This window comes from Trachypithecus francoisi, unplaced genomic scaffold (assembly GCF_009764315.1).
Source record: "Trachypithecus francoisi isolate TF-2019V2 unplaced genomic scaffold, Tfra_2.0 Lachesis_group12, whole genome shotgun sequence".
NCBI classification, from domain to species: Eukaryota; Metazoa; Chordata; class Mammalia; order Primates; family Cercopithecidae; genus Trachypithecus; species Trachypithecus francoisi.
This window is the reverse complement of record NW_022681457.1, coordinates 6,479,162-6,506,816: the sequence shown is the minus strand read 5'-3', so window position 1 is coordinate 6,506,816 and position 27,655 is coordinate 6,479,162. Positions and strand designations below refer to the sequence as shown.

Here is a 27,655-nt window from a genome sequence, read left to right as displayed (position 1 = left end):
TAATGTAGGTGGGTCTGATTCAATCAGTTGAAAGGCCTTAAAAGCAGAATGGGGGTTTCCCGGGAAAAGAAAGAGTTTCGTTTCAGCTGCTGCTGGAGTTTCCAGCCTGCCTCTCCCGCCTGCCTGCCCTACAGACTTCTGACCTGCTGTCTTACTCGGTGTGGACTGCTGCGACAAAATGCCACAGACTGGGTGGTTTATAAATACAAGAAATTCATTTCTCACAGTTTGGGGAGTTGGGAAGTCCAAGATCCAGGCACTGGCATGTCCTGTGTCTGGTGAGGGCCGGCATCCTGGTTCATAGACAGTGCTTTATGCTATGTCCTCACACGGTAGAAGAGGAAATGTCTGACCTCTTAGGCCTTTTTGTTGTTGTTGTTTTGTTTTTGAGGTAGGGTTTGGCTGTGTTGCCCAGGTTGGAGTGCAGTGGTGCAGCCTCCACCCCCCAGGCTCAAGTGATCCTCCCACCTCGTCCTCCGAGTAGCTGGGACCACAGGCGTGTGCCACTATGTCTGGCTAATTTTTGTAGTTTTAGTAGAGATGGGGTTTCACCATATTGCCCACGTTGGTCTCAAACTCCTGAGCTAAAGTGATCCTCCTGCCTCAGCCTCCCAAAGTGCTGGGATGACAGGCATGAGCCACCGTGCCCAGCCATCTTAGGCCTCTTATAAGGGCATGAATCCCATTCATGAAGGTTCCACCTACATAACCTAATCACATCCCAAAAAGGCCTTAAGAGCAGAATGGAGGTTTCCCAGAAGAAATAAGAAGTCTTAGACTTCCCAGCTCCCCAAACTGTGAGAATTGAATTTCTTGTGTTTATAAGCTATGGTGTTTTGTTGTGGTAGTCCACACCGAGGCCTCCAGATCCCATCACAGTGGGGGTGAAGTTTCAACATAAAAATGTTGGGAAGACACAGACATCCAGTCCATAGCACCTGCCTAACCAGCTCTCAGAATCACATAACCCGCTTCCATGCAATAAGCCTTTGTATAAGGATCGGCTACTCATTCTGTTTCCCTGATGGATACAAACAAGAGGACCCATGTAATGTGCTTAGAACATGGCCTGGCACAGACACAGGCTGCCATCACCGTGCCCTTAACCCCGAGCTGGTTACCAAATAAACATTAACTCATCTGTGCCTCACAGTGGTCCACGGTCTGTTATACCCCCATTTTGCAGAGGAAAGCTGGGGTTAGGGAACATGGGAGTGGCCCACACTCAGGGCCAGAGCTGGGATCTAAACACAGGTGGCTCAGCTCCATTGTCCAGGGGGCCACCACAGGAGTTCATGATCCCATGGCCCCCATCCTCTGCAGTGTCCCGCAGTTGGGGTGATCCCCACCTGGGAGAGGAAGGGATGGTGGCAGCCCTATCTACAGCCATTCTCCAAACCTAGCAGGGTACAGGGCACCCAGAGAGTTAACCATCTGTGCATGGAATTGAGAGAGAGGGAGAAACAGAGACAGAGAGACTAGACTTTGAGGGTCAATGGGAGGGAGAGCCTAGACCTGCTCCTTGAGCCAGCAAAGCCTGGAGTGGCTGCATGGCCCCAGACGGTTCCCTTCCACAGTCTGCACTCTGGAATGGGGAGAAGAGAGTCTGATGTGATCCCGATGGGCCTTGCTCCTAAGAGCAGGCAGGAGAGGGTAGGAGCACCTCAGATCTGGCTTTGTCCCCAGGTTGTGAGATTCTGGAAGGACCCTCCCCTTTCTGAACTTCAACTTCTTTGTGGGTAAGGGCAGGGGGTAGCATCTGCCTCAGAAGGTAGGAATGTAACCTTAGGGAGGCTTCTCAGCCTCTCTGGGCCTCAGTTTCCTCCTCTGTAAAATGGGCATGGTAATGGGACCAATTCCACAGGGTCTTTGGCTTAGGTGAATGAAGGCCTGTGAGGGCTTGGGCCACCCTCAGTCCTCAGTCCACCCTCAGGGGAAAGAGTTCAGCCCAATATCCACTTCTTGGGAGATGATTCCACTTTCCAATCTCACCTTTATCTGTGGAGCGGCTGGGTCCCTGCTGCGCTCACCCCTCAGCCCACCCAGAGGGATGCTGCAATTTTCCTGGTCAGCCTCCTAGTCCCCACGACCCTTCAATTGGTGGGGCATCAGGACTGAAGTCACACTCAGGGACATTGTCACCACTGTGCGTGTCCTTCAGAGAGGAGGGGAAGTTGACCCCCATCAGTATCAGCTCCTCCCTCACTTCTGAGGGTGAGCAGGGCAACGTTTGAGGCTTGTTTGCAAGGAGCTTCACCCAGGCCCAGCCTGTGGTCCCTTGCCTGGCTCCGTTCGCACTGTCGTCCGCCTCCTGCCCTAGAAATGCTGCTTGCTCTGCCCTTGCTGGAGTGCTCTGACCCCCAGCGCCATGCCTCCTGCCTTCAATCTTGCAGCTTTCTGTGCCTGGCGGTGCCATCACCTCTCCCTGCATGCCTGCTGGGCTCCGGAAGCAACACTCAGCTCCCCAAGCGGGGTCAAGCCCTCCCTCCCTCAATGCCAGCTCCTCCTCCTCTCCCCTCTCCCCATGCTTCTTGGGACACAGCCCTGGCCCTGCTCCAAGGGGTGTAGCAACCTGGAGGTCCTTATGGGTAGGACCTGGGTCTGACTCCTCTTTGTCCCCAGCCCAGGGCCTGGCACATGGGAGGATTTGTGGCCACATGAGTGAACACCTGGAATGTTTTTCTCTACCTAAAAACCCCTCCTTACTCTTCCACACCCAAGCTTCCTCCCAGAACCTCGGGATTCCGGTTGCCCCGGGCAAAGCGTCTGCGTTCTGAGCCCTGCCTGCTGTGGGCAGGAAGGGTGTTCAGGGAGCGGGAGTCCCCTCCACATCTCTGCCTCTGATCGGAGTTTGCAAATGGGAGGCCTCATCAGGGCTTTTCTTTGACCCACGCGGCGCTGCCTTTTAAAAACATGTTCTCAATTGCTCATGTGCTGGAATCAAGACATTTCACACTGAAATCAAGATCTCTGGATTCTCCTCAAAAAACAAACAAACAAAAATATGAAGAGCTAGCTGTAGTCACCCCGTGTTCCTGACCTGTGGGGAGCGGGTAGGGGAGTTGGAGAGAGTTCCGCCACGGCGAGCCGCCGCCTTCAGGAGGGGCAGTTGCTTTCAAGGCAGACGAGGCCCCCGTTAGGTCAACTGTGCCCCTCTTGTTCCCTGCCTGGTGGCTGTGAGCATTGGAGTTTGCAACCTCTGCACTAGAGTCTCATAAAGTCAGGAGAAAATGTCCAGGACAGGGTCAGCTGCTGCAGTGGGGGGGCAAGGGTCCCGGGTTCAGGAGTCCTGAGCGGCGCGCGGCATTGAGGTGTGGCCCGAGGCACGGAGAGCCTCAGTTTCTCTGTCTGCGTGCAGATGTGCAGAGGCTGGGGCCTCATGGTTCCCAGTGGCCCTGTGGATATGTTTTTGGGGGTTCCTCCGGGTTTCAAGCCACCTTCCCGTCGTGCTGAGCATGCTTCAGTTTCTCTCTCTGAAGAAGGCTGAGGCTGGGTTGGATCCACTCTGGGCTCACAGCGGCCCCTGTGGGCGGCAGCAACCTGTTTCCCGGTGCTGCCTGCCTGGCCTGTCCCTGTGTGCTTTGTTTCTGCTCCTGTCAGCCTGGCTGCTGGGGTGGCGTGTCCCTCCGGCAGGTGTCAGGTGTTAGGCGTGTTCCCTACATTGGCTAACATGAGGGCTGGCGCTGGGGAGGCCCCGGGGCATGTTCCCCGAGGAAATGGGAGGAAATGGGTGAGAGCCGGGCGACGGCCTCCGGGTCTGGAGTCTGGGACGGAGTCGCTGCTGGGCAGGTCTGCGCAGCTCTGCCTGGGCCAGGTTTCCACGTCCGGGGCCGAGTGCTGTGATCCGTCTTGGAGTCTACACTCGTCGGTCTCTCCAGATCCCTAGACTTAGGGAGAACCAGACTCGGCTGCTCCGCTGCCTCCGGCAAGCCCAGTCCCCTCTCTGAGTACCCAACACGGGGGAATCCAAGCAGCCTCTTTAAGCCTCTGTTGTGGGCGGAAATGTGAATCCACCCCAACCCCCATCATTCATATGTTGACATCCTAACCCCCAGGGACTCAGAATGTGACTGTATTGGAGACAGGGTCTTCACACAGGTGATTAAGGTTAAATGATGTCACATGGTGGGCCTGAGTTCAATGACTGGTGTCCTTACAAGGGAAGGAAATTAGGACCCAGGCACACGCGGAGGGACGACCCTGTGGGGACAGAGGGAGAAGAGGGCATCTGCGGGCCAAGGAGAGAGGCCTCAGAAGGAAGCTTGGCTGTTGGCACCTTGATCTGGGAGTTCCAGCCTCCAGAGGGGGAGAAAATCAGTATCTGCCGTTCAAGCCAGCCAGTCTGTGGCACTTTGTTTTGGCAAATGTAGCATCTGGTGTGTGGGGGCGAGGGGGCCTGGGACTCTCCGTGCTGAACAAGTGCCTCCCGGTGGCTCTGCCAGGTGATGGGTTTAGGGACCCTGGCCTGCGGCCCTGTTGTTTGACGACCTGCCTGTGACTGTCCCAGGGACTTACCTGCAGCCCGGTCCAATGGGATGTCAGCTTCAGGCATTTTGAGTACTTCTGGTTCCTCCAGCAGCTCTGGTTTCTTAAGGGTCAGGCCTTCTTGGGTCTTGGGACTCTGATGTTCCTCCCACCAGGTAAGCATCTTCATTCTAAGGCAGGAAGCCCCGTGGTGAGTGCTGTGCTCAGTCCCTGACCCGTCCAGTTCCCAGAAGGAGCCCAGAACACCAGCTTCCTCCGATTGCCGGTTCTGTGACCAGCGCAGCCCCACCCCACCCCATCAAGTGGGGATAAGAACCTCTATTCTCTTGGTGTGGACCCTCTCCCAAGCCTCTTTCTGGGCCTCCTGGAATTCACTCTGTCCCCCAGAGCTGCCCAGCTCCTCTCCTGCTCACAGACCTCCCATGGCTCCCCAGTTCCCCCAGGGCACAGCCCAGCCCTTCAGCCTGGTGGCCCTTCATGTCTGGTCCATTCCTGCTTCTCTTGCTGCCCTGTGATATCTCCATATACACTTTTTAGTTTTGGACAGGTCTTTTTTTGCACCTTTCTTCCTTCTTCTAATATTTCTGGCTCATGTCTGCATGTCCGTGCCCCGCACACCGCCTTGGTCTTTCTGACAGCTGTGTTCTGTTGTGTGGATGTCCCATGGATTATATAACTGGTCCCCTTCCTTTCTTGCTCTGGCAGCTTCAGGGGACGCCTGCTGGTCCCCGGCTGGCGGCTCTGTCCTTCTGCCCCACGTCCCCTGCAGAGCAGCCTGAGTGAACTTGAAAGACCAGATCTGTTCCTCCCCAGATGGAGATCCTTCCATTGTTTCTTTCTGCATTCAGACAATAAGATTCAAACGTCCATTTTCTGTCTGAAAACACTCGCTCTACAAAAACATCTGAAAATACCAATGGGGCTGAGGTTGTGAGGACGTCGGGGACTGAAGATCAGAGCCCACGCATCAACTGAGGGGGGCTGGCTGCACACCGCTGGGTCGCAGGGGAGGGGGGCTTGCTGTTCTAATAACCAAGGGACTTGGTTTAAATGGTCCGGTGACAGCAGACAACAAGGCCTTGGGTCCATACTAGGCAGGGACCTGGATATGACACCCCCACATCAAGGTGGCACTAGAAAAAAAAGTCTAGTCATTGGTCGAGGGAATGACAAGGAAGCATGTCTATTTCAGCCTGGGCTTTGGGTTGCAAAAAACCTTTTTTTATTTCTCTTAGAAGCTGAGGCCTCCATTTACAGAGATTTGCATCAGAGAGCAACAAAGTGAGCAATGAACACAAATAGCCCCCGGTTTGTTACGCTGTTGGGCAACTCACACAAAACTCATTTTGGAGGGACTCGCCCACCACATTGTCCACATACGATTTTCCAGGTAAAGTACCCACTGAAGAGCAGTTCACCTTCCAGGATGACCAAGCATGAGAGGAAACAGCCCTCCACAAGGGAAGATGAAACCCAAACCTCTCACCAGAGCCCCTGAGGCTCTGCCCGCAGGTTGGTCTCTCTCAAGCTCTCCCTAAGCTCTCAGCTCATCCGCCCTGCTGGACTCTTGGACTCCTAAACCTCTGCAATCTCAGCCTAGAACTGCGGCTCCCTCGGTCTGCGCAGCTGCCTGTACTCCTTTAGGTCTCAGAGCAAGTACCTAACGGCTGCTTCCCATCCCCTCCCCTTGCCAAACTCTCTCCCAGCTCCCCGTTTTCCTCCAGGCACTTCCCAACATTTATCCCTACACATCTGTATATGTCCTCCTTCGGTGTCCACCTCCCTGAGGCCTGGTTTGCTCTACGATATTGTCAGAGGTATGTGAACCAGAGCAACTCCATCTTGAATAGCAGCTGGGTAAAATAAGGCTGAGACCTACTCGGCTGCATTCCCAGACAGTGAAGGCATTCTAAGTCACAGGATGAGACAGGAGGTCGGCACAAAATAGAGGTCATAAAGCCCTTGCTAATAAAACAGGTTGCAGTAAAGAAGCCAGCCAAAACCTACCCAAACCAAGATGGTGACGAGAGTGACCTCTGGTCATCCTCACTGCTACACTCCCACCAGCGCCATGGCAGGTTACAGATGTCATGGCAATAATAGGAAGTTACCGTATATGGTCTAAAAGGGGGAGGCATGAATAATCCACCCCTTATTTAGCATGTCATCAAGAAATAACCATAAAAACGGGCAACGGGCAGGCCGTGGGATTGCTCTGTCTGTGAGTAGTAATCCTTTTTTTTTTTTTTTTTTTTTGAGATGGAGTCTCGCTGTGTCGCCCAGGCTGGAGTGCAGTGGCGTGATCTCAGCTGACTGCAAGCTCCGCCTCCCAGGTTCACGCCATTCTCCCGCCTCAGCCTCCGAGTAGCTGGGACTACAGGCGCCCACCACCACGCCCGGCTAATTTTTTGTATTTTTAGTAGAGATGGAGTTTCACCATGTTAGCCAGAATGGTCTTGATCTCCTGACCTCATGATCCGCCTGCCTCGGCCTCCCAAAGTGCTGGGATTACAGACTTGAGCCACCGCGCCCGGCCCGGAGTAGTCATTCTTTTATTCCTTTACTTTCCTAATAAACTTGCTTTCACTTTACAGACTTGCCCTGAATTCCTTCTTGTGCGAGATCCAAGAACTCTCTCCTGGGGTCTGGATCCGGACCCCTTTCCTATAATAGTATGACCTGGCATGTAGAATTTGCTCAGTAAATTTCTGTTGAGTTAATGTATGGAGAAAGGCTTTGCATCACACATCTCTGTTGCATTTGTGCGCAGCATGTGCACTGTTATAAAGGCCATTTGCATGTTTTGCATACTCTAAAAAATTATGAATGAGGCCAAAGCATACAAATCCAGACATGCAGGAAAATAGCAAAATATTGAAACAGCCTTGTGAGATGGTTTGAATTCAAGATTATTATTGCAACTTATTGTTTCTTTTCTTTTTTGAGAGACAAGGTCCTACTGTGTCATCCAGGCTGAAGTGCAGTGGTGTGATCACAGCTCTTTGCAGCCTCTACCTCCTGGGCTCAAGCCATCTTCCCACCTCAGCCGCCTGAGCAGCTGGGACTATATGCATGTACCACCGTGCTCAGCCAATTTTTGTATTTTTTTGTAGAGATGGGGTCTTATTATGTTTCCCAGGCTGGTCTCAAACTGCTGGGCTCAAGCGATCCTCGTGCCCTGGGCTCCCAAAGTGCTAGGAATACAGGCAGGAGTCAATGCATTCAGCCCCATTTTTTTTTTTTTTTTTTTTTTAGATAGAATCTTGCTCTGTTGCCCAGGCTGGAGTGCAGTGGCACAATCTTGGCTCACTTCAACCTCCACCTCCCGGGTTCAAGCAATTCTCCTGTCTCAGGCTACTAAGTAGCTGGGATTACAGGCACATGCCACCATGCCTGGCTAATTTTTGTATTTTTAGTAGAGACGGGGTTTCACCATGTTGGCCAATATGGTCTCGAACTCTTGACCTCACGATTTGCCCGCCTCGGCCTCCCAAAGTGTTGGGATTACAGGTGTGAGCCCCGTGTCCGGCCGCCATTTTGTTTTATTGTAGGTTCTCCTCCCATTCACAACCCGCTCCTATGCTTGTACTGGATTTGCTTGGACACACTGTGACTCTCCTCCTGCCCTCCAAGGCCCCCAATGTCTGCCTCCTGAGGGAACTTGGCACAGCTCAGCTCCAGAGCCACCAGCCCGCCTGCAGGGGATACCTCCACACCTGTGGCCCAATCTACTGCCCCCATGCCTTCTGCTCAGCCCTCTGGCTGGGGCGCCACCACCACACTCTCCTGTCCTGGACTCTCCAGCCATCTTCTGCTGTGCTTGGCCCTTCCTACCTCCTGCACCCCACTCTTCCCAGATCCCTTCCTTCTCCTTCCCCAGGACACCACCTCCGAAGCCTTCTCCCCATTGAGAGTGACCCTGCCTCTGGCCTGATTCTCCAGGAGGCCTGGAGCCCACATCTGTGTTCTTCTGTTTTAGAACCCTCATCCTCTGAAGAAAAAGTCTCCTTCTGCTACTTTGAGCCTCTGGCTATTGGGCCAGAACATTCCCTTCCTCTCCTCATTTCTGTCACTGGCAACCCCCTACGCCAGGCCTCTGTATTCCCAGAGGATTTTTATGCTTGACTCTTGTCTTTTTGGTCGTCATCAAATGCCTGCTTTGTGAATGAAAGCATTTTGGACTCTCCATGCTAGCCCAATTCAAGTGAACTCAAGTGACACCACAGGGAGCATCCAGCTGGGCTCTGCCCAAATTCCTAATCTAGGAAATCATGAAAAATACTAAAATGATTATTGTTTGAAGCCACCGTATTTTGGGGGATTGCTATGGTCTGAATGTTTACATCCTCCGCTCAAACTCACATGTTGAAATCCTAACCCTCAAGGTGACTGTATTTGGAGGTGGGGCCTTTGGGAGGTGACTAATTCATGAGGATGGAACCCTCCTGAATGAGACAAGAGCCTTTATAAAAGAGACCTCAGCGAGACCCCCTAGTCCCTTCCACCAAGTGGGGACACAATGAGAAGATGTCATCTATAAGGAAGAGAGCCCTCACCAGACACTGAACCTGCTGGCACCCAGGCCTTGGACTTTCTAGCTTCCAGAACTGTGAGAAATAAATCTCTGTTGTGCACAAAACACCCAATCTATGGCATTTTGTGGTAGCAGCCCAGACAGACTAAGACAGGGGTAGAGACATAGCAACAGATGATCAGAACTGTTACCTTTCTCTTTGAGCTGGTTGAGTTCTGCCCTTATAACTCACAACTGGAAGAGACCTGATGAATGCAACTGTTTCCTTTAACTACCAAGGGTTATCTCCCAAAAACTTTTCCACTTAAGAAAATGCAAATTCCAATACTTCATGATCTGCCTAGTTCTTCTACCCATCCAGTATTTTTGTGCTCCCCTTCCAACTGTTCCCATTATATAATATCACAGGTGGAAGCTCCAATCCCAAGACGCTATATTTTCTAGAGTCTACGGAGACTCTCTTCAGTTTCTCTTCCTTTCCTTCCCTCCCCACCCCACTAGGTACAATGGCTCCTCAGTTAAAGTGCTCTCTCCTTCCAGCCTGCTCGCTTCCCCGTCTCCCACCTCCCCGCTCCATCACCCTTCCTAGCATCTTGTCCATGAATACTCAAACCTAGCCCAATGCCATCATCTACTCCTTTTTTTCTGCTATGGTCTGAATGTTTGTGTTCCTCCAAAATTCTTCTGTTGAAACCAAATCTCCAGTGTTTTGGTACAACCAGAAGGTGCCATCTGTGAACCAGGAAGCAGGCCCCTCACCAGACACCGAATCTTCTGGTGCTTTGATCCTGAACTTCCCAGCCTTCAGGACTGTGAGAAGTAGGCCGGGCGCGGTGGCTCAAGCCTGTAATCCCAGCACTTTGGGAGGCCGAGGCGGGCGGATCACGAGGTCAGGAGATCGAGACCATCCTGGCTAATACGGTGAAACCCCATCTCTACTAAAAAAATACCAAAAACTAGCCGGGCGAGGTGGCGGGCACCTGTAGTCCCAGCTACCCGGAAGGCTGAGGCAGGAGAATGGCATGAACCCGGGAGGCGGAGCTTGCAGAGATCCGGCCACTGCACCCCAGCCCGGGCGGCAGAGCGAGACTCCATCTCAAAAAAAAAAAAAAGAACTGTGAGAAGTAAATTTCTTTTGTTTATAAGCCACCCAGTCTATGGATTCTGTTATAGCAGCCTCAATGGACTAAGATGTCTTCCAACGACCACTGCTGGGAGGAGATGTCACATAGCAATGATGCTTGGCACCATTAATGATGACTAATCTCCAGCAACCATTGGGCCTTTGCTACTGCTCAGTGGTTGCTCTCCTTGTCCTTATACAGATCCTGCTCATTCTCCCCAGTGGCTATTCCAACCACCCTAACACATCATGCCTCTTCTCCATCCCCCACGGATCCCCCATGCTCCCACCCATGTCATTTTCAGCAGATGGCCTTGCCATGCTTCCCTTGTTATGAAAATAAGCCACTGGGTGTGAGGGCCTCACCCTACCAACTCCAATCCTAAATGCTGCCTAAAGGTGAACAAGAGAAAGAACACTTTCTCTTGTTTTCTCAAAATGCCATTGGATTTTGAGAATAACGTTGAGAATAAGGATCACTGGTTGCTTTAGACAATGTCGTTTCAGTGGCCTGGTGCTGGGAAGCAAGCGGAAGAGTGTGATGAGAATCAGGAAGTGGTGTAAGGTATTTTTCCAAAATAATATTGGATAGTACATAGAGGAAGCCTGTGGGGCTGAGGCGGGAGAGATTTGTACCAGCAAAGAAAGAATGATTGGCCGGGCGCGGTGGCTCAAGCCTGTAATCCCAGCACTTTGGGAGGCCGAGACGGGCGGATCACGAGGTCAGGAGATCGAGACCATCCTGGCTAACATAGTGAAACCCCGTCTCTACTAAAAAAAATACAAAAAACTAGCCGGGCGTGGTGGCGGGCGCCTGTAGTCCCAGCTACTTGGGAGGCTGAGGCAGGAGAATGGCGTGAACCCGGGAGGCGGAGTTTGCAGTGAGCTGAGATCGGGCCACTGCACTCCAGCCTGGGCGACAGAGTGAGACTCTGCCTCAAAAAAAAAAAAAAAAAAAAAAAAGAAAGAATGATTGACAATTTAGGAGCCAGAAGGGATGATTGATGGAGTACAGCTCCTAAGGCAGTGGAGGAGAAGGATTCCCAAGCAGAGGTGACCTTGGACCTCCTTGGACAGGAGGAAGGAAGCCTCTTTACCTGAAAAAGGCAGGGAGTACATCACTCAATGTCAATGGTGATGATGTCGTATGTGTTTGGGGGGCTGATATTTTTCCTCAGAAGTAGGTAAACCCTATTGCTGAACGTGATGGGATGAGATAAGAGATTGGGGGAAAGAGGGAAACACCTGGCATACTGACAGAGTGTGAAGTGGGAGGGGGATGATTAGAGGCAAGCTAAAGGATTTCTGGGCAGTACTGACCTCGTACCTCTGCTCCAAGGATGGAGACAGTGAAAGAGTAGGGTTCTCTTAGCATCTCCCTCATGCAGACCTCTAACCTAGTACTTGTTTACTTGACTCCCTCTCTCTGGAAAATACAGGACACAGGGTAAGAGGGGAAACAGATAAAAAGTTTGACAAACATTGGATGAAAGCCCTATAATGAAAACAGAGAGCAGAGACAATATAAACAATGGTTAAGAATCTTCCCAGAACTGATGAAAGACGCCGAAGCATAGACTGAAGAGGCCAAATAAATATCAATAACGACAAATCTAAAAAGATGATATCCACACTCAGTCACATCAAAGTAGAAGTGTTAGTGCTAATACCCAAAAGTCCAGGAGACCTACAGGAGTCCTGAAAAGACACCTGGCCCTGGAGAGAGGCCTGGGGAAGTTTTCCAGAGAGTGTGATGGAAGGGCTGTAGGCTGAGTTGTAAATGATGAATACATGTCAGCCAGGTGTGAGAGGGGAGCAGGGGTAGAAGACGAAATGCAGAGGAGAGGGAGTATTGGGCAGAAGCCAAACTGTCAGCAAAGCTGCAGGACAAGAAACACATGTGTCAGAGACAAATAGGCAAGTTGGTGTTATGAAAGTGTGAAGTGTGAGGCCAAACCAGAAATGGCAGAGACAAAGAGGTCTTAAAGGCAGAGACAGATAAGGAGAGATCATTTTCAAAGGAGCAGCAGATGAGAGTCACAGCTGACTTTTCTTCTGTGACAATAGAAGCAAGATATAGTGGAACATGGAATAGTTTAAGATACTGAAAGAAAATGCCTGCCAATACAGTATTCCAAACTTGGCAAATACACCTCTTTGTTTTTTTTTTTTTTGAGACACAGTCTCACTCTGTGGCCCAGGCTGGAGTGCAGTGGCACAATCTCAGCTCACTGCAGCCTCCGCCTCCTGGGTTCAGGTGACTCTTCTGCCTCAGCCTCTTGAGTAGCTGGGATTACAGGTGGACACTACCAAATCTGGCTATTTTTGTTTTTTTTGTATTTTCAGTAGAGACAGGGTTTCACCGTGTTGGCCTGGCTGGTCTAAAACTTCTGGCCTCAAGTGATCCGCCCACCTTGGCCTCCCAAAGTGCTGGGATTACAGACGTGAGCCACCACATCTGGCCAAAATATTTTTCAACTATGAAGGGGGAGAGAGAGAGAGAGAGAGAGAGAGAGAAAGTGAGAGAGGAAACCAAGAATGTTTGCTACCAGAAAACCAATTCTAAAGGGGGTTCTAGAATATATTTCAGGAAAAAAGATTCTGGATGGAAGATCTAAGAATACTAACAGAGTGTAAGGAATAAAGAATAGAGACGATGGTAAATATCTATGTAAATCAAAACAAGCAGTGAATGTACAAAATAAAACCAAACATCACGATGATGTCTTTGGGGGCTCAAAAATATAGAATTGGTATTTCATTAATAATAAAATGCCACTAATAGTAAGATGCATAATTTATATATCACTAAGGGAAAAAAAATGTTGCCAGTTAAACTATTAAGAACTAATATCGTCCTGAACAGCACATGAATCATCCCATGTCATGTTAATTTAAATTTTAAAAATGTCTTCTAAAGGATTAAGCAATTTCTTCTGATTTCATTTGCATTGACAGTTTATGGTAAATTACCCTTTTGCTTTTTATCTTACAACAAAAAGTAACATGGCTTCATCCACATGTGGGTATCTTTCTTTCCTAGGTTCTATAAAGCACCAGATTGTTGCTTTACAAAAAAATATGGAATATGGTCATTTCCCAAACAAATGTTACAGGTGTCCCAAGAATGAAAGGTATGCTTACTCTTTCACTTCTGTGCCCTTCTGTATACACAATAACTTTGTTGCAGTACCAGCTAATAATGTAATACTTTCACAAATGTTTGAAAAGGCAATAAATTAAACATGTATCAATGAACAAATAATTCAATTAAAGCGATAATATGAACAGCAATGACAGAGTTCATGCACCTGCAGGCAATGACAGCTTTATCAGGATTGCCACCTGGGACTAACAGCAACTGTAAATCACCATCAATTGAAGACATATCTCTACTTCAGAGATGTTCCAATGTGAAATAACACATATATTGGGATTGATAAAATGCCACACAGAATGTTATGAAAATAGCATGTAAGTTGTGAGGAGGAAAGCTAGAGTTCAACTGTTCTAAGGTCTTTATATTATCTGGAGGAGGGTAAAGGTTTTATACTTTGAAATGATCAAATATATACTTTGATAACTGAAGTACAGATGTTGTGATTTCTGGGTAACCAGTAAAAGAATATTTAAAAAAACGTATAATCGCATACTTGTCAACTGGTAGAAAGAAAAGAATGGATTGATAAAAATACCCAGCCAATCCAAATGAAGACAAGTAAAGGGAAAAAAGAAACATATGGAACAAGCCGGGATGGTATATTGAAATGCCATCAGTGTTTAAATGCACCAGTAATTACATCAAGTAAAGTAATTTAAATCCGATTTAAAAATTACCAGAGTAAAAAAAGCCAAAATCATATGCTGATTACGAAACACATATCTAAACTTTAAGATCACAGACTGAGAGTAGATGGAAAAGAAGGAGCTGGTGGAGCTATACTAATATCTGACAGAATAGGCTTTAACACAAAGGTGAAGAAGAAAAATGGTCTCTGATATAAGGAAGATACTTGTATGAACTTTTTTTTTTTTTTTTTTTTTTTTTTTTTTTAAGACAGAGTCTGTCATTCTGTTGCCCAGGCTGGAGTGCAGGAGCATGATCTCGGCTCACTGCAGCCTCCGCTTCTTGGGTTCAAGCCATTCTCCTGCCTCAGTCTCCCAAATAGCTGGGATCACAGGCACACGCCACCATGCCCGGCTAATTTTTTATTTTTAGTACAGATGGGATTTCACCACGTTGGCCAGGCTGGTCTCAAACTCCTGACCTCAAGTGATCCGCCTGCCTTGGCCTCCCAAAGGGCTGGGATTACAGGTGTGAGCCACCACGCTCGGCCTTGTATGTACATTTTAAAATAGACTTGAAGCTAATGACATGGCCTCAAGATTTATAAAGCAAAAGCTGACAGAATTTCAAGAAGAAACAAACAAATCCACAATCATGGTGGGAGATTTAAAAACACCTACCTCTTATTATTAGAGCAGGCAGGCAATTAAGTCGGTACAAGTAGAGAAGAGTTAAGCAATGATTAATGAATTTGATTTAAAGGGTATATATGTATATGTGTGTGTTTGCATACACACGCAGACACACACATAGAGACATATATACTGCATTCAACAGGTACAGAATATACATTCTTTTCAAGTTCACATGGAATATTTATAAAAACTAAACAAAAAATATGTTACAAAAAGAATTGAAATCATGCATAGTATATTTTCTGACCTTATTGGGTTTAAGTTAAAAATTTAAAAAGAGAGTAATGTGCCTAAGAAACTCAAGGGTCAGGCTGGGGGCGGCAGCTCACGCCTGTAATCCCAGCACTTTGGGAGGCCAAGAAAGGTGGATCACCTGAGGTCGGGAGTTCGAGACCAGCCTGACCAACATGGAGAAACCCCATCTCTACTAAAAATACAAAAAAATTAGCCGGGCGTGCTGGCACATGCCTGTCATCCTAGCTACTAGGTTGACTGAGGCAGGAGAATCGCTTGAACCCAGGAGGTGGAGGTTGTGGTGAGCCGAGATTGCGCCATTGCACTCCAGCCTGGGCAACAAGAGCAAAACTCTTGTCTCAACACCAAAGCAAACCAAACAAAAAAACAACAACAAAAAATACTCATGCGTCAAAAAATCATAATGGAAATTAGAAATATTTTAACCAAATGATAATGAAATATTTATATTAAAATTTGTGAGACGCAGCTAAAGTCATGCTCAGAGGGAAACTTACGGCTCTAAATACAAATACTGAAAAAGAAGAATAACTGAAAGTTAATGACGTAAGAATCCATTTTTAAAAGGTAGACAAGGCCGGGGGCAGTGGGCCACACCTGTAATCCCAACAGCACTTTGGGAGGCTGAGGTGGGTCGATCACTTGAGCCCAGGAGTTGAAAACTTGCCTGGGCAACATAGTGAAATCCTGTTTCTGCAAAAAATACAAAAATTAGCCAGGCGTGGTGGCACACACCTGTAGTCCCAGCTACTGAGGAGGCTGAGGTGGGAGGATCATGAGCCCAGGGAAGTGGAGGCTACAGTGAGCTGTGATTGCTCCACTGCACTCCAGCCTGGGTGAGAGAGGGAGACCCTGTCTCAAAAAACAAACAGACAAACAAACAAACAAAGTAGACAAAGCAAAATAAACAGGAAGACAGTATGAGGAAGGAAATGGAGAACATAAATAAAGGTAGTAGGCTTTGGGAAAGGCTGCTGATGAATTTGAACTTTGATACTCACAACAAGAGGACGAGGCAGAAGAAGAGCAATGAGAATGCAATGGCTCCATACACGATGCCCTGGATTAATCCTTTCACGAACACACTGGAAACTGATTTCTTATCTGGAATTGGAGGGAAGTGAGATTGACTTTTCTCCAAAGGCTTTGAAGTCGGAGCTAAAACTCTCTACCCTTTCCAATGGCCCTGTGCCCATCCACATCTGGCCCTTAGGTGTTCTTTCCAGCTCAGTCACTAGGTCCCTGGATACTCACTTGGGATCAGGAAGATGCTGGAAGTGTGAATTCCATATTGGTTCTTCCCCTCACAGCGAAGTCTCATGACTATTTCTGGCTCCCCGATGAGGTTGATGGTGCTGTTGGCCCAGGGGACACGTGTGGAAGAAGTCACCCGGAGGATGTTATCCACGCTGTTCACATCCACAAGGACACCTCCCAGCCACCACTGCACGGAGGGCATGGGGATCCCATGGAAGGAACAGCTGCACAGAACTGTCTTCTCCAAAGAACAAGAGGAATTGAACAACCTGGCAGGTGCTGTGCGGAGGAAGAATCGGGGATCATCAAGACATCCTGATTTTGCTTCTCTGCTTCCCCTAAGACCCAGCCTTCTCTTTACTCGCTATTCACAGGGAGCTTCAGAAAGACTTTCTGGCAACCCAGAGTGGGGCTGGGACTCAAACAGTCCCCTTTCATCCTCTCTCCACATCTGCCTCCGACTTGGGTTCAGCTCCTACCTCTGACCTTTCGGCCCCAAAGGCCAGGGGGAACATATGACAGCTCCTAAGATTTCTTTCCCTCTGGGGCTCAGGTCTTTTCTTGAGCCCACTATTTCTCAGGATCCTGCCTGTGCCCACCAGCACTTACAGACCACTTGGAGCTTGACCAAGCTACTTCTGGTCACGTTGGCTAGGGAGAAGTTCAAGTGACATCCAAGGGTGTTGCCATGGTCCTCAGGCCTCAGGATGAAGTGCAGCACCGAGGAGGAGCTGCTGGAGATGGCTGGGTTCTTCCGGGAGTGAAAGAGGGCTTTGGTTTCTTTGCAGGTGCCTTTGAGGGTACAGTTCAAGGTCACAGGTTTCTCAGCCAAAAGAATCTCTGGGATGTGGAGCTCTGGCTTTTGGGTTAGGTCTGGAGAAGAGAGAAGCAGACCCAAACCTTGGGGGAAAAGGGACCCTCGCGGACACTTCACTGATGGATAGCGTTTCCAGGTTACAAAGTGCTCCCCGCCCATTAGCTCATTTGCAACCCTCTCACCTCCCCAGTAGCCTTGTTAAACCTGTGATTGTTGTGGTTGAATGGTTTTTCACAAATAGATTTCCTTTCTCTGTGTGGAAGGGGAATAGCCCAGCATCCAGGTGATCAAACTGAAGAGAACTACTCAAGGTGGTAGAGCTTGAACCTGAACTCTGGTCTTCAAAGACTGAGGGTGAGTAGTTTTCTGACGATCTACATTGTAGAATGGGGATTCTACATTCTGGCCCCTTATCTGAGCCCCAGACTAGATGTGCTAGTGGTAACTCCTCCTCTGCCTCCCTTTTCCAGCCCAATTCTCCCCCTAGACTCTGCCCCTTCCCAGCCCAGTCTGTGATCATTTCCTCTCTATTTTGTATTGGTTGGATGACACAGGGCGAGTCGCTTCTCTTTTTGCCATTTCTATTTGGAAAAGTAAAGTTACCTATTATACTGATCTCACTGCATCATTGGAACACTTAGATACCTGAGGTTTTGTAAAGCCCAGTGTCCATCAAGTAAAAACCACATAATCACCAGAACCACTGATGAATTTCCTTCTTTCCCAACCACTTACTGGATGATATTGAACATCACCTGACACAAAGAGTTTGATATTCTCCCCCAGGAAAGCACTTTTTTGTTCTCCTAGATCTGCATAGAATAAATACGTCATGTTGTTCCCTTTGAGAATATCGTGGATGAGTAGGGTACAGTCTTCTTCATTAAGATTCCCAGTCATGTAAAATCTGTCCTTGGTGTTATCACCAACAGTAGCATTGGGTTTATTTGCAGCTGCAAGGGAGCCGATGTTTTTGTTGAGCCAGTAGCCCATGATCATGGAATTGCTTGGGAGTTCTCTGGGAAATTCAAATGCACAAGGGATTGTCGTGCACAGCCCCTCTTCCACTGGTATCTTCTTGATTTCCATCAAAACCTGAGAAAGTAACCCTGTAAGGAGAGATCCAAGTTGAAAAACAGACCCATCTACCATACTCCTGTATTATATCTGTGCATTAAAAGAGTCACCTTACCTAAGAAAGGCTTGACACGTGTCCAGGTCCTATGAGGTGATCTCTAAACCCTTGGGATATCCTGCCTGATAGGAGTGTCTTTGTTTACCTGAGACCTTGGACTTCATCAGTTGATGCTAACACTCTGATTTATGGTGGGACCCCTGGATCCTGGGGCATCAGCTTGACCTCTGAAGGGGCTGAAGACTAAGCTAAGTCAGTGACCAGACCCACAATAAAAACCCTGGACACCAAGGCTTGGGTGCACTTCTCTTCTTGGCATGTCTGTGCATGTCACCACACATTGTTGCTGAAAGAAGTAAGCTCTGTTGGTGCAACACTACTGGGAGAGGCCAGCTGAAAGCTCATGCCTGCTCTCTCCTGAACCCTGCCCTATGCACCTCTTCCCTGTACTGATTTTCATCCGTATTTTTTTGCTATAATCAACTGCAATCATGAGTAAAACAGTTCTGCTGAGTTTTGAGTCCTTCTTGTGGATCACTGAATCAGAGGCGTCTTGGGGACTCCTAAACTGCATCACCCCAATCTAGTCTGCTGGATTTTTTTTATTGCTCTTCTTGTTGGTATTAATTGTATCTTGTGATCTTGGCCATGTTGCATCATTTCTGAATCTCAGTTTCTCAGTCAGGGAAATGGGTACAATAATATCAACGCTACAATATTGTGATAATTAAGGACAATACCTACAGAGGCACGTGGCTCCCTGCAATGATAACTGCAGATTGTGACTTCAGTCACATTCCACTACAGGGGACCATGAACAGTTAGTGAATAATTGTGCTCGCCACCCATTAGCTCATTTGGAACCCCCTCCCCTCCCCAACAGCCCTGTGAAACCTAGGACTGTTGTGGTTGAATGGTTTCCACAAATAAATTTCCTTTCACTGTATAGACGGGGAATACCCCATTGTCCAAGTGAGCAAACTGAAGAGAATTACTCAAGGTGGTAGAGCTTGAACCTGAACTCTGGTCTTCAAAGACTCAGGGTTTCTTGAGGATCTATATTGTAGAATAAAGATTCTACATTTTTTTTTTTTTTTTAAGACAGAGTCTTGCTGTCACCCAGGGTAAAGTGCAGTGGCACAATCTTGGCTCACTGCAACACCCGCTCCTGGGTTCAAGTGATTCTCCCAATTCAGCCTCCCCAGTAGCTGGGATTACAGGTGCCCACTACCACACCTAGCTAATTGTTCTACTTTTAGTAGAGACAGGGTTTCACCATGTTGGCCAGGCTGGTCTCTGACTCCTGACCTCAGGTGATCTGCCCAACTTGGCCTCCCGAATTGCTGGCATTAGAGGCATGAGCCACTGTGCTTGGCCAAGTACCTAATTTTTTATGTTCTCACCTCTTCATCTGACTTCAGCCCTGTCTGCCTTCCACCCCTACCCACCCTCACCTCCCCAAGATACCTCCACACTGCCCCTCCTTCTACTTACCCAACCATAGCAGCGGCAGTGCCATCAGCCCCAGCGAGACCTCACGGGCAAGAGAGGACCAGGATGTATCCTGCTGCTAACTCTGACCTCAGATTGGTCTGTCCTGGAGGGCAGGATTTGGAATGGATGAGGAGAGGGGCAGCAGCAAGAGGCATGGGGTGCGGCTAGAAAGAAGTCCACTGCTTGGTAGGGGCTCTAGTCTTTTCAATCCACCCCTAAGGTCTGTTAATCTTGTGAATTAGGGGCCTGATGGGACCTGATGCTGAGGAGCTTCAAGAACAGAGGTTGGTCTGGGCGCAGTGGCTCATGCCTGTAATCCCAGCATTTTGAGAGGCTGAGGTGGGAGGACTACTTGAGCCCAGGAGTTTGAGACCAGCCCGGGCAATGTAGGGAGACCCTCTCCCTATAAAAAATAAAATAAAATAAAATAAAAATGAGTCGGGTGTAATGGTACATGCCTGTAGTTCCAGCTACTCAGGAAGCTGAGGTGGGAGGATCTCTTCTGCCTGGGAGGTTGACGCTGTAGTGAGCTGTGGTCACAACACTGTACTCCAGCCTGGGCAACACAGTGAGACCCTGCCACAAAAACAAAAGAACAGAGGCTGTCCCCAAACTCTTTGTGAAGCCTCAACACGTCTGCTTTCCTCTCTCCAGTCTGCATTCCCACTCCACTTCCCCTTCAAAGAGTCTCAACTGCCAGGCTGAGGAGCTTGGACTCCCTCCCGCGTCAATGGGGGAGCTCAGGGAAATTATGGAACGGTTTTGAACTATGGGAGAACGGGTTTGGGTGTTCTAAAGATCCCTCTGGGTCTGCACTGAGGAGGAAACAACAGTCCAGGAGAAAGAGGATGAAATCTGAGCTGGAACGGTAGCTATGGGGGACAAAGAGAAGGTGATATATTTAAGAGAGATATTCGAGAAATAAACAACATTTCAGTGGCGGACAGAGTACATTCCAAACTCCCTTGCCTTTCATTCAAGCCCTCCCTGATTTTGCCCTGCTTTTCCCTTACCTCGATATTCCTCATGCCTGCACCCTGTCATTCTTTCCATACCAAAAAAAAAAAAAAGATTTGTTTTTCTTTCCTTTTTTGAGACAGTCTTGCTCTGTCACCCAGGCTGGAGTGCAATGGCGCGATCTCAGCTCACTGCAATCTCTGCCTCCCGGGTTCAAGCGATTCTCCCGCCTCAGCCTCCCAAGTAGCTGGGACTAAAGGTGCCTGCCAGCACGCACAGCTAATTTTTGTATTTTTGGTAGAGACGGGGTTTCGCCATGGTGGCCAGGCTGGTCTCGAACTCCTGACCTCGGGTGATCTGCCCGTCTTGGCCTCCCAAAGTGCCAGGATTACAGGGAGGAGCCACTGCACTGGCCGAAATAGGGATCCTTTCCACGGATGCTCCACACATCCTTCCTCTGCCTGTTTCCTCAGGCCACTCCCCGTGTCATGGCATCCTTCTGCAGCTCTGTCCTCTGCCCACATTCAAACCCTCTCTCTCTCTCCAAGTCCAGGTCAAATGTAACCTCCTCCTGGAAGTTTCCTCCTGGATCTCACAACCAGAAAGAAGCCTCCTCTCTCAGACTCTCTTCAACAGCCCTAGCTATCCATCTCCTCTAGGGCAATGTCTCAGGTAAACCCTGAGAGTTGCCTACCGGATATCCAACCTCTGTTTCCTCTTTATTATTTCAAATTTGTTCAGGTGACCAAGCCACCAATTTGAAAAATAATATCTCTGTTTTCTTGCCTCATCTGGGGTGGCCATATGGCAGAGTTCTGGCCAGTGAGCCAAGGAGAAGAAAAATGTTATCAAATTATTATCAGTGAATAAAAGCCTACTCAGCTCCCCCCCCCCCACGCCCACCCTTTTTTTTTTTTTCATGTAATACTAGCAAAGAAAATTCCAGGGCTTGGTTTTAAAAACATAAGTTTTCATAATAAAGTACATGACTCTCAGAAAGAGTTGAAGGACATGTTTCCTGCCCCTGCAGCACTAAATCAAAAGATACTGTTCTGCGTTATAAAATGGTTCAAAGAATTTGATTTGATGTTGTGCAAAACTGAGACTGTTTATAAGAATGTCATTTATGTTCTCCTCTGCAATATACAGTTTTGTATGAATATTCATGACGGTCGCTGACTTGTTCTAGTCTTTGCTAATATGAATCTGCCCTTGGAAGAACAATTTAAACAAAATGGTCTTATGAGACTCCAAAGATGTTAGAAATTATTCCATGTCTCATGAAAATGATCCCCAAATAAAATGGAATTCTGACGGGTTGTCTTACCTGATGATTTCTTGCTCTGGTAATAATAACATTGTAATGGACATCTCTGTTTTCCTAAACTGTATACCAATTTGTAGGACTGTACTCTTCTCTCTCATGAACAATGCAGGAAAAAAAAAAAAAAAAAACCTGACCAGGCACGGTGGCTCATGCCTGTAATCCCAGCACTTTCGGAGGCCAAGGCAGAAGGATCACGTGAGGTCAGGAGTTTGAGATCAGCCTGGCCAACATGGTAAAACCCTGTCTCTACTAAAAACACACACACACAAATATATATATACACACATATATATACATAGCTGGGCATGGTGGCAGGCGCCTGTAATCCCAGCTACTGGGGAGGCTGAGGCAGGAGAATCGCTTGAACCCGGGAGGCGGAGGTTGCAGTGAGCCGAGATTGCACCATTGCACTCCAGCCTGGGCAACAAAAGCGAAACCCCGTCTCAAAAATGAATAAATAAATAAATAATAAAAACCTTTAACTCTGCTAGATTTATTACTGAGCACGCATTTTGAGAGACTTGTCTTCTTAAAATACCAAACTTAAGAGGCTATCTGCTGGGGAGTTTTGGGAGTTCTTCTTTTCTGACACCGGCACCACCATTTCCTCCTCCTCACCTTCCCCTTCTTCCTTCCAGGAAGATGAATGTGATGCTGGAGATGGTGCAGCCACCTGGCAACTATGAGACAACTGTGAGGATGAAAGCCAGAGATCTGGGGATGTCGCTGACAACAACATGGGGAGCCTGGTTTTCGGATGACCCTGTGGAGCTGTTGCAACAACCCCACCCAGCCCGCCGCCGTATCTCTTCTCCATTTGATTGTCGTGCTAGTCGGAAAACTGACAAAATGCCTTACCAGGGAATCTAGCCAAAGTGAACTTCTAGGCCAGGCGCGGTGGCATATGCCTAGAATCCAAGCATTTTGGGAGGCCGAGGAGGGCAGATTGCTGGAGCCTAGGAGTTTAAGGCCAGCCTGGGCAGCATGGAGAAACCCCATCTCTACTAAAAATACAAAACTTAGCCAGGTGTGATGGCACGTGCCTGTAGTCCCAGCTACTGGGGAGGCTAAGGTGGAAGAACTGCTTGAACCAGGGAGGCAGAGGTTGCAGTGAGCCGAGATCGTGCCACTGCACTCCAGCCTGGGTGACAGAGCAAGACTCCATCCCCGCCACAAAAAAAGTAAAGCTCTCATGCTTGCAGGAACCAGATGAAGGGGGCCTGTTTGTGAAGACATAGGAGACTCCTTGGGGACTCTTAGAAAACTTTTAGAGGAAGATGACAAGGAGACTATGCAGGGGACTCCGCAGCTGAGGAAGGACAGTAGAATTTCCATTACTCCATTGTTCCAGTGATATTTCCACCATTGCCCCTTCACATTTCCATATCCACATGACATCCTTTTAAATTATAAATCAATCACGTCAGTTCCCTGTTCGTTACCATCTGTTGGCTTCACTTTACTGTCAAAATAAACTCTAAAATTTGACAGATTATCAGCAGACTGCTAGAAATACTACCTAACCCTATCTCCCCTCTGTTCCTCTTTCTCTCCTTGGTCAGCTTCTGCCACTTCACAGTACGCAGAGAAGTAACTCTGTATCTATTCTGACCAGAATGTGAGTTCCTTGAGAAAATTAGCCATATCCAAATATCTTTTGCATGTCATGTTGGAATCACCTTTGTGTACCACTCCTGGGTGGCCTTTGTGTGTCATGCCTACGGTACCTTTGTGTGACATAATGGAGTCTACCTTTCAAAGTCAAGTCTGAGTCACTTTTGTGTCTCTAGTACCCAACACACAATCTGGAACACAGCTGGTGCATAATAAATCTTTATCAGGGCCGGGCGCGGTGGCTCAAGCCTGTAATCCCAGCACTTTGGGAGGCCGAGACCGGCGGATCACGAGGTCAGGAGATCAAGACCATCCTGGCTAACACAGTGAAACCCCGTCTCTACTAAAAAATACAAAAAAACTAGCCGGGCGAGGTGGCGGGCGCCTGTAGTCCCAGCTACTCAGGAGGCTGAGGCAGGAGAATGGCCTGAACCCGGGAGGCGGAGCTTGCAGTGAGCTGAGATCCAGCCATTGCACTCCAGCCTGGGCGACAGAGCAAGACTCCATCTCAAAAATAAATAAATAAATAAATAAATAAATAAATCTTTATCAAATGAAAGATTTGGAACCAAGAAATTTGGGGTTTTGGCCAGGTGTGGAGGCTCACACCTGTAATCCCAGCACTTTGGGAGGCCAAGGCAGGCAGATCACTTGAGGCCAGGAGTTCGAGACCAGCCTAGCCAACATGGCAAAACCCCTTCTCTACTTAAAATGCAAAAACTAGCCAGGTGTGGTGGCATGTGCCTGTAGTCCCAACTACTCGGGAGGCTGAGGTATGAGAATCACTTGAACCCAGGAGGCAGAGGCTGCAGTGAGCAGAGATCGTGCCACTGCACTCCAGCCTGGGGGGAGGGGGAAGGGGAGGGAGAGAGACAGAGACAGAAAGAGAGAGAAAGAGAGAGAGATATAAATAAATAAATCTGAGTTCTAACTGTGGCTCTGCAGATACCTTAATATAAATAAATAAATACATACATACATACATACTGAACAGTCATGGTGGCCCATGTACTGTGCACTGGAGATTCACAAACTTCACATACTTTATTATTCTTAATCTCACAACAGCACTGTGATGTAGTTCTCAATGCATCACTTCACAGATAAAGAAACTGAGGCCCAGGACAGGACAGGAACTGGTCAGGTTCACAGGGCCAAGAAATTGACATCCTGAAGTCATCACGTAGGTCCCTGGACTCCAAACCCAGTGTCCTTTCCGGTATGCCAGGCTGCCTTCAGACCTGCTGTGTCATCATGGTTCAAGCCTCTTCTCCTGAGTCCCATGCTTCATGTATAAAATATGATAAATCAACCTGTCCTGTCCACCTCACAAGGTTCGAGAGAGACAGTAGGAAAAGCATGTAGTTATGTACAATGTGAGTTGCAAATGTCTTCCCCCTGGACTTGTGTGGTAGGCAAAATTCTAAAGATGTCTCCCATTCCAAGATTCCTGTGCCCTGGTTATTCAATTAAACATTAATCTACGTGCTTCAGTGAAGGGACTTTGCTGATGGAGTGAAGACACTTTGCTGATGGAGTGAAGGTGACTAATCTGCTGATCTTAAATTGAGGAGATCATCCTGGACTATCTGAGTGAATGTAATGTAATCACATGAAACTTTCAACGCAGAAAAGTCAGAGAGATTCAGGAGGAAGAAAGGGAACAGATGAGCCAGAAGCAGAGGTCAGAGAGATGTGAAGCATAAGAAGGATTTGACTCACCATTGTTTACTTTGAAGATGAAGGAACGAACCCACGAGCCCATGAGGGCAGCTCCTAGAAGCTGACAATGACCCCAGCAGACAGCTAGCAAGGGAATGCAGACCTCACTACTACAAAGCGTGGAACTGATTCTGAATGTGATTGGAAATGGGTTCATCCAAAGGGACTCGAGAAAGCAACATACCCCTGCTGACACTGTGATTCAGGCCTTGTAAAAGCTGGAGCAGAAAACCAGGGGAACCACACTATGCCAGAACTTTTGACCTTCTGTGAGATCACACGTGAGTGTTACTTCAAAAGCTGCTAAAGTTGGGCTGGGCCCGGTGGCTCATGCCTGTAATCCCAGCACTTTGGGAGGCCAAGGCAGGTGGATCACATGAGGCAGGAGTTCCAGGCTAGTCTGGGCAACATGACAAAACCCTGTCTCTACTAAAAATATTTTTTAAAAATTAGCCAGGCGTGGTGGCACTCGGGAGGCTGAGGAATGAGAACAGCTTGAACCCAGGAGACAGAGGTTGCAGTGAGCTGAGATTGCACCATTGCACTCCAGTCTGGGTGACAGAGCGAGACTTGGTCTCAAAACAAACAACAAAAAAGCTACTAAAGTTGTGGTAATTCTTATGAAAGCAACAGCAAACCCATACAACTTGAATGTGAAGCCAGTTCAAAGGAAGGGTTCTAGATTCTTCAGTGAGTGGACGGCCAGCAGTCCAAAGGCTTGGTCTTTGCCTCCCGTTTTCTAGGTATTTCTGGGCCAGGCCCTTCCCTCACTAGGGAATTCTTCCTCGTTTCAAAGATAGTCTAGAGTTTGCAAATTAGTGGCTTTGTGAGGCAGTTAAAATGCAAGGGGTTTTATTTAGCCTGCATTAAGAAACCTGCCTACAGACTTTCTTTAATTAGCTGCAATGTTTAAAAATCAGGATCCTCACATAAAAGTCTGAACTCCCAGCTACTTTTTAATAAATTAGATCTGACAACACATGGCAGATATTAACTTTCCCCTTTAACACTGGACAATTGTTCTCCAGTCCATTCCTGCCCCTGCTCTCCCTGCTGCACTCACCTGGGAGGTGCATATAACACAGTGGTTAAGACCGTGTGCTGAGTCAGCCTTCCTGAGTTTAAGTCTGGCTCCACCACTTGCCAGCTGTGTGACTGTGGGCAAATTACTTCCCCTCTCCAGGTTTCCCTAGTTTCCTCACTTATGTAGATTTTAACAGGATTCATTTGGCAGAATTGTTGGATTAAATGATTAAATGAATTAATGCATGTAAAACCCTCAGAACACAGCCCAGCACAAAATAAGTGCTAAGCAAGTGTTTATCATTCACTTCACCTGCCTGGTTCCCTTAGCATTTAAATTGTGACCGCTCTTGACTCATCTCTCTGCTCAGTGATGTTTTGATTCAAGAACCAGCCCTCTGCTTTTCCATTCTGATTTCTGCCTCTCTTAAAAAACGACTCCCTCCTTACATCAAGATGCTACTCAGGCTTCCAGATAACAAATCCTATCTGTCCATCATAACCCACTTTTCCTTTTTTTTTCACTGTCAAAATCCTTCCTCCTCCTGCTTTAATTTTCAACCTCAAATCAAAGGTTGGGAAGAGCTCTGGACTGGTTCCAGTTGGGGCTTTGCCAGTAACTCGTTGGATAGCTCTGGGCAAGTTCTGTCCCCTTTCTGCTTCCCCTTTTTTTCCTCCTCGGTAAAATGGGAGGGTTACTGCAAACTAGGTAAGGGTCCTTCAGACTCAAAAACTGTGATCTCTTACATCTGTAATCCCAGCACTTTGGGAGGCTGAGGTGGGAAGATCGCTTGAGCTCAGAAGTTTGAGACCAGTCTGGGCAATATAGCGACACCCTGTCTCTACAAAACAATTAAAAAAAATCAGCCCGGCATTGTGGGTGCAGCTACTCCAGAGGCTGAGGTGGGAGGATTGCTTGAGCCTGGGAGGTCGAGGCTGCAGTGAGCTGAGATTGTGCCACTGCACTCCAGCCTGAGTGACAGAGCAATACACTGTCTCAAAATAAATAGACGAATAAAATAATGAAATAAAAATAAAATTCTGATCTCTTTCCAGTCTCATTTCCTTCTCCAGGCCCTGGTGTATGCATGAGTTGTCTTCACAGGCAATCTCTTTTCCCTCCCCCTAAATTATTGTTTCTTCTTCCATAGTTACCTCCTAGTCTCAGGTTCCAAAGAGCTCCAGCCTGGTCTTACCTCAGCACTGTTTCCTTAAAAACCGAATGTCCTCCAGAATTTTTGCATCAAGCGGGTTTGTTTGGCTTCCTATTACTGTTTTCAATGACTCCAGATGCTCCCGATGAACTGACTGATATGTGGAATAACCGTGTACACAAACACGGAGTGCCTCACGAGGAAGTGACTAAGATGGAGGAAGGCTAACCGATTCGCTGAACTGGGAGTCCCCCGAGGCCTCGCCAACCTCCTTGC

At 48.0% G+C, this 27,655-nt stretch overlaps 1 protein-coding gene across 2 annotated transcripts; it reads right to left on the bottom strand.

Annotated features, from left to right (window-relative positions):
• Positions 1–2,929: 2,929 nt before the first annotated feature.
• LOC117093785 (sialic acid-binding Ig-like lectin 10) lies at positions 2,930–27,655 on the bottom strand. 2 transcript variants are annotated; one of them, XM_033229282.1, is made up of 8 exons: positions 27,422–27,655; positions 19,583–19,685; positions 17,709–18,062; positions 16,746–17,009; positions 16,134–16,415; positions 15,881–15,983; positions 4,516–4,655; positions 2,930–3,887 (listed from the first exon to the last, which is right to left on the bottom strand). In XM_033229282.1, exons 2-8 carry the CDS (start codon positions 19,605–19,607, stop codon positions 3,883–3,885), a joined length of 1,173 nt encoding a protein of 390 aa, XP_033085173.1. In that variant the 5' UTR covers positions 19,608–19,685; positions 27,422–27,655; the 3' UTR covers positions 2,930–3,882. The 2 variants fall into 2 exon arrangements, with proteins under 2 accessions (XP_033085173.1, XP_033085172.1); XM_033229281.1 differs by having other exon boundaries at positions 2,930–3,882.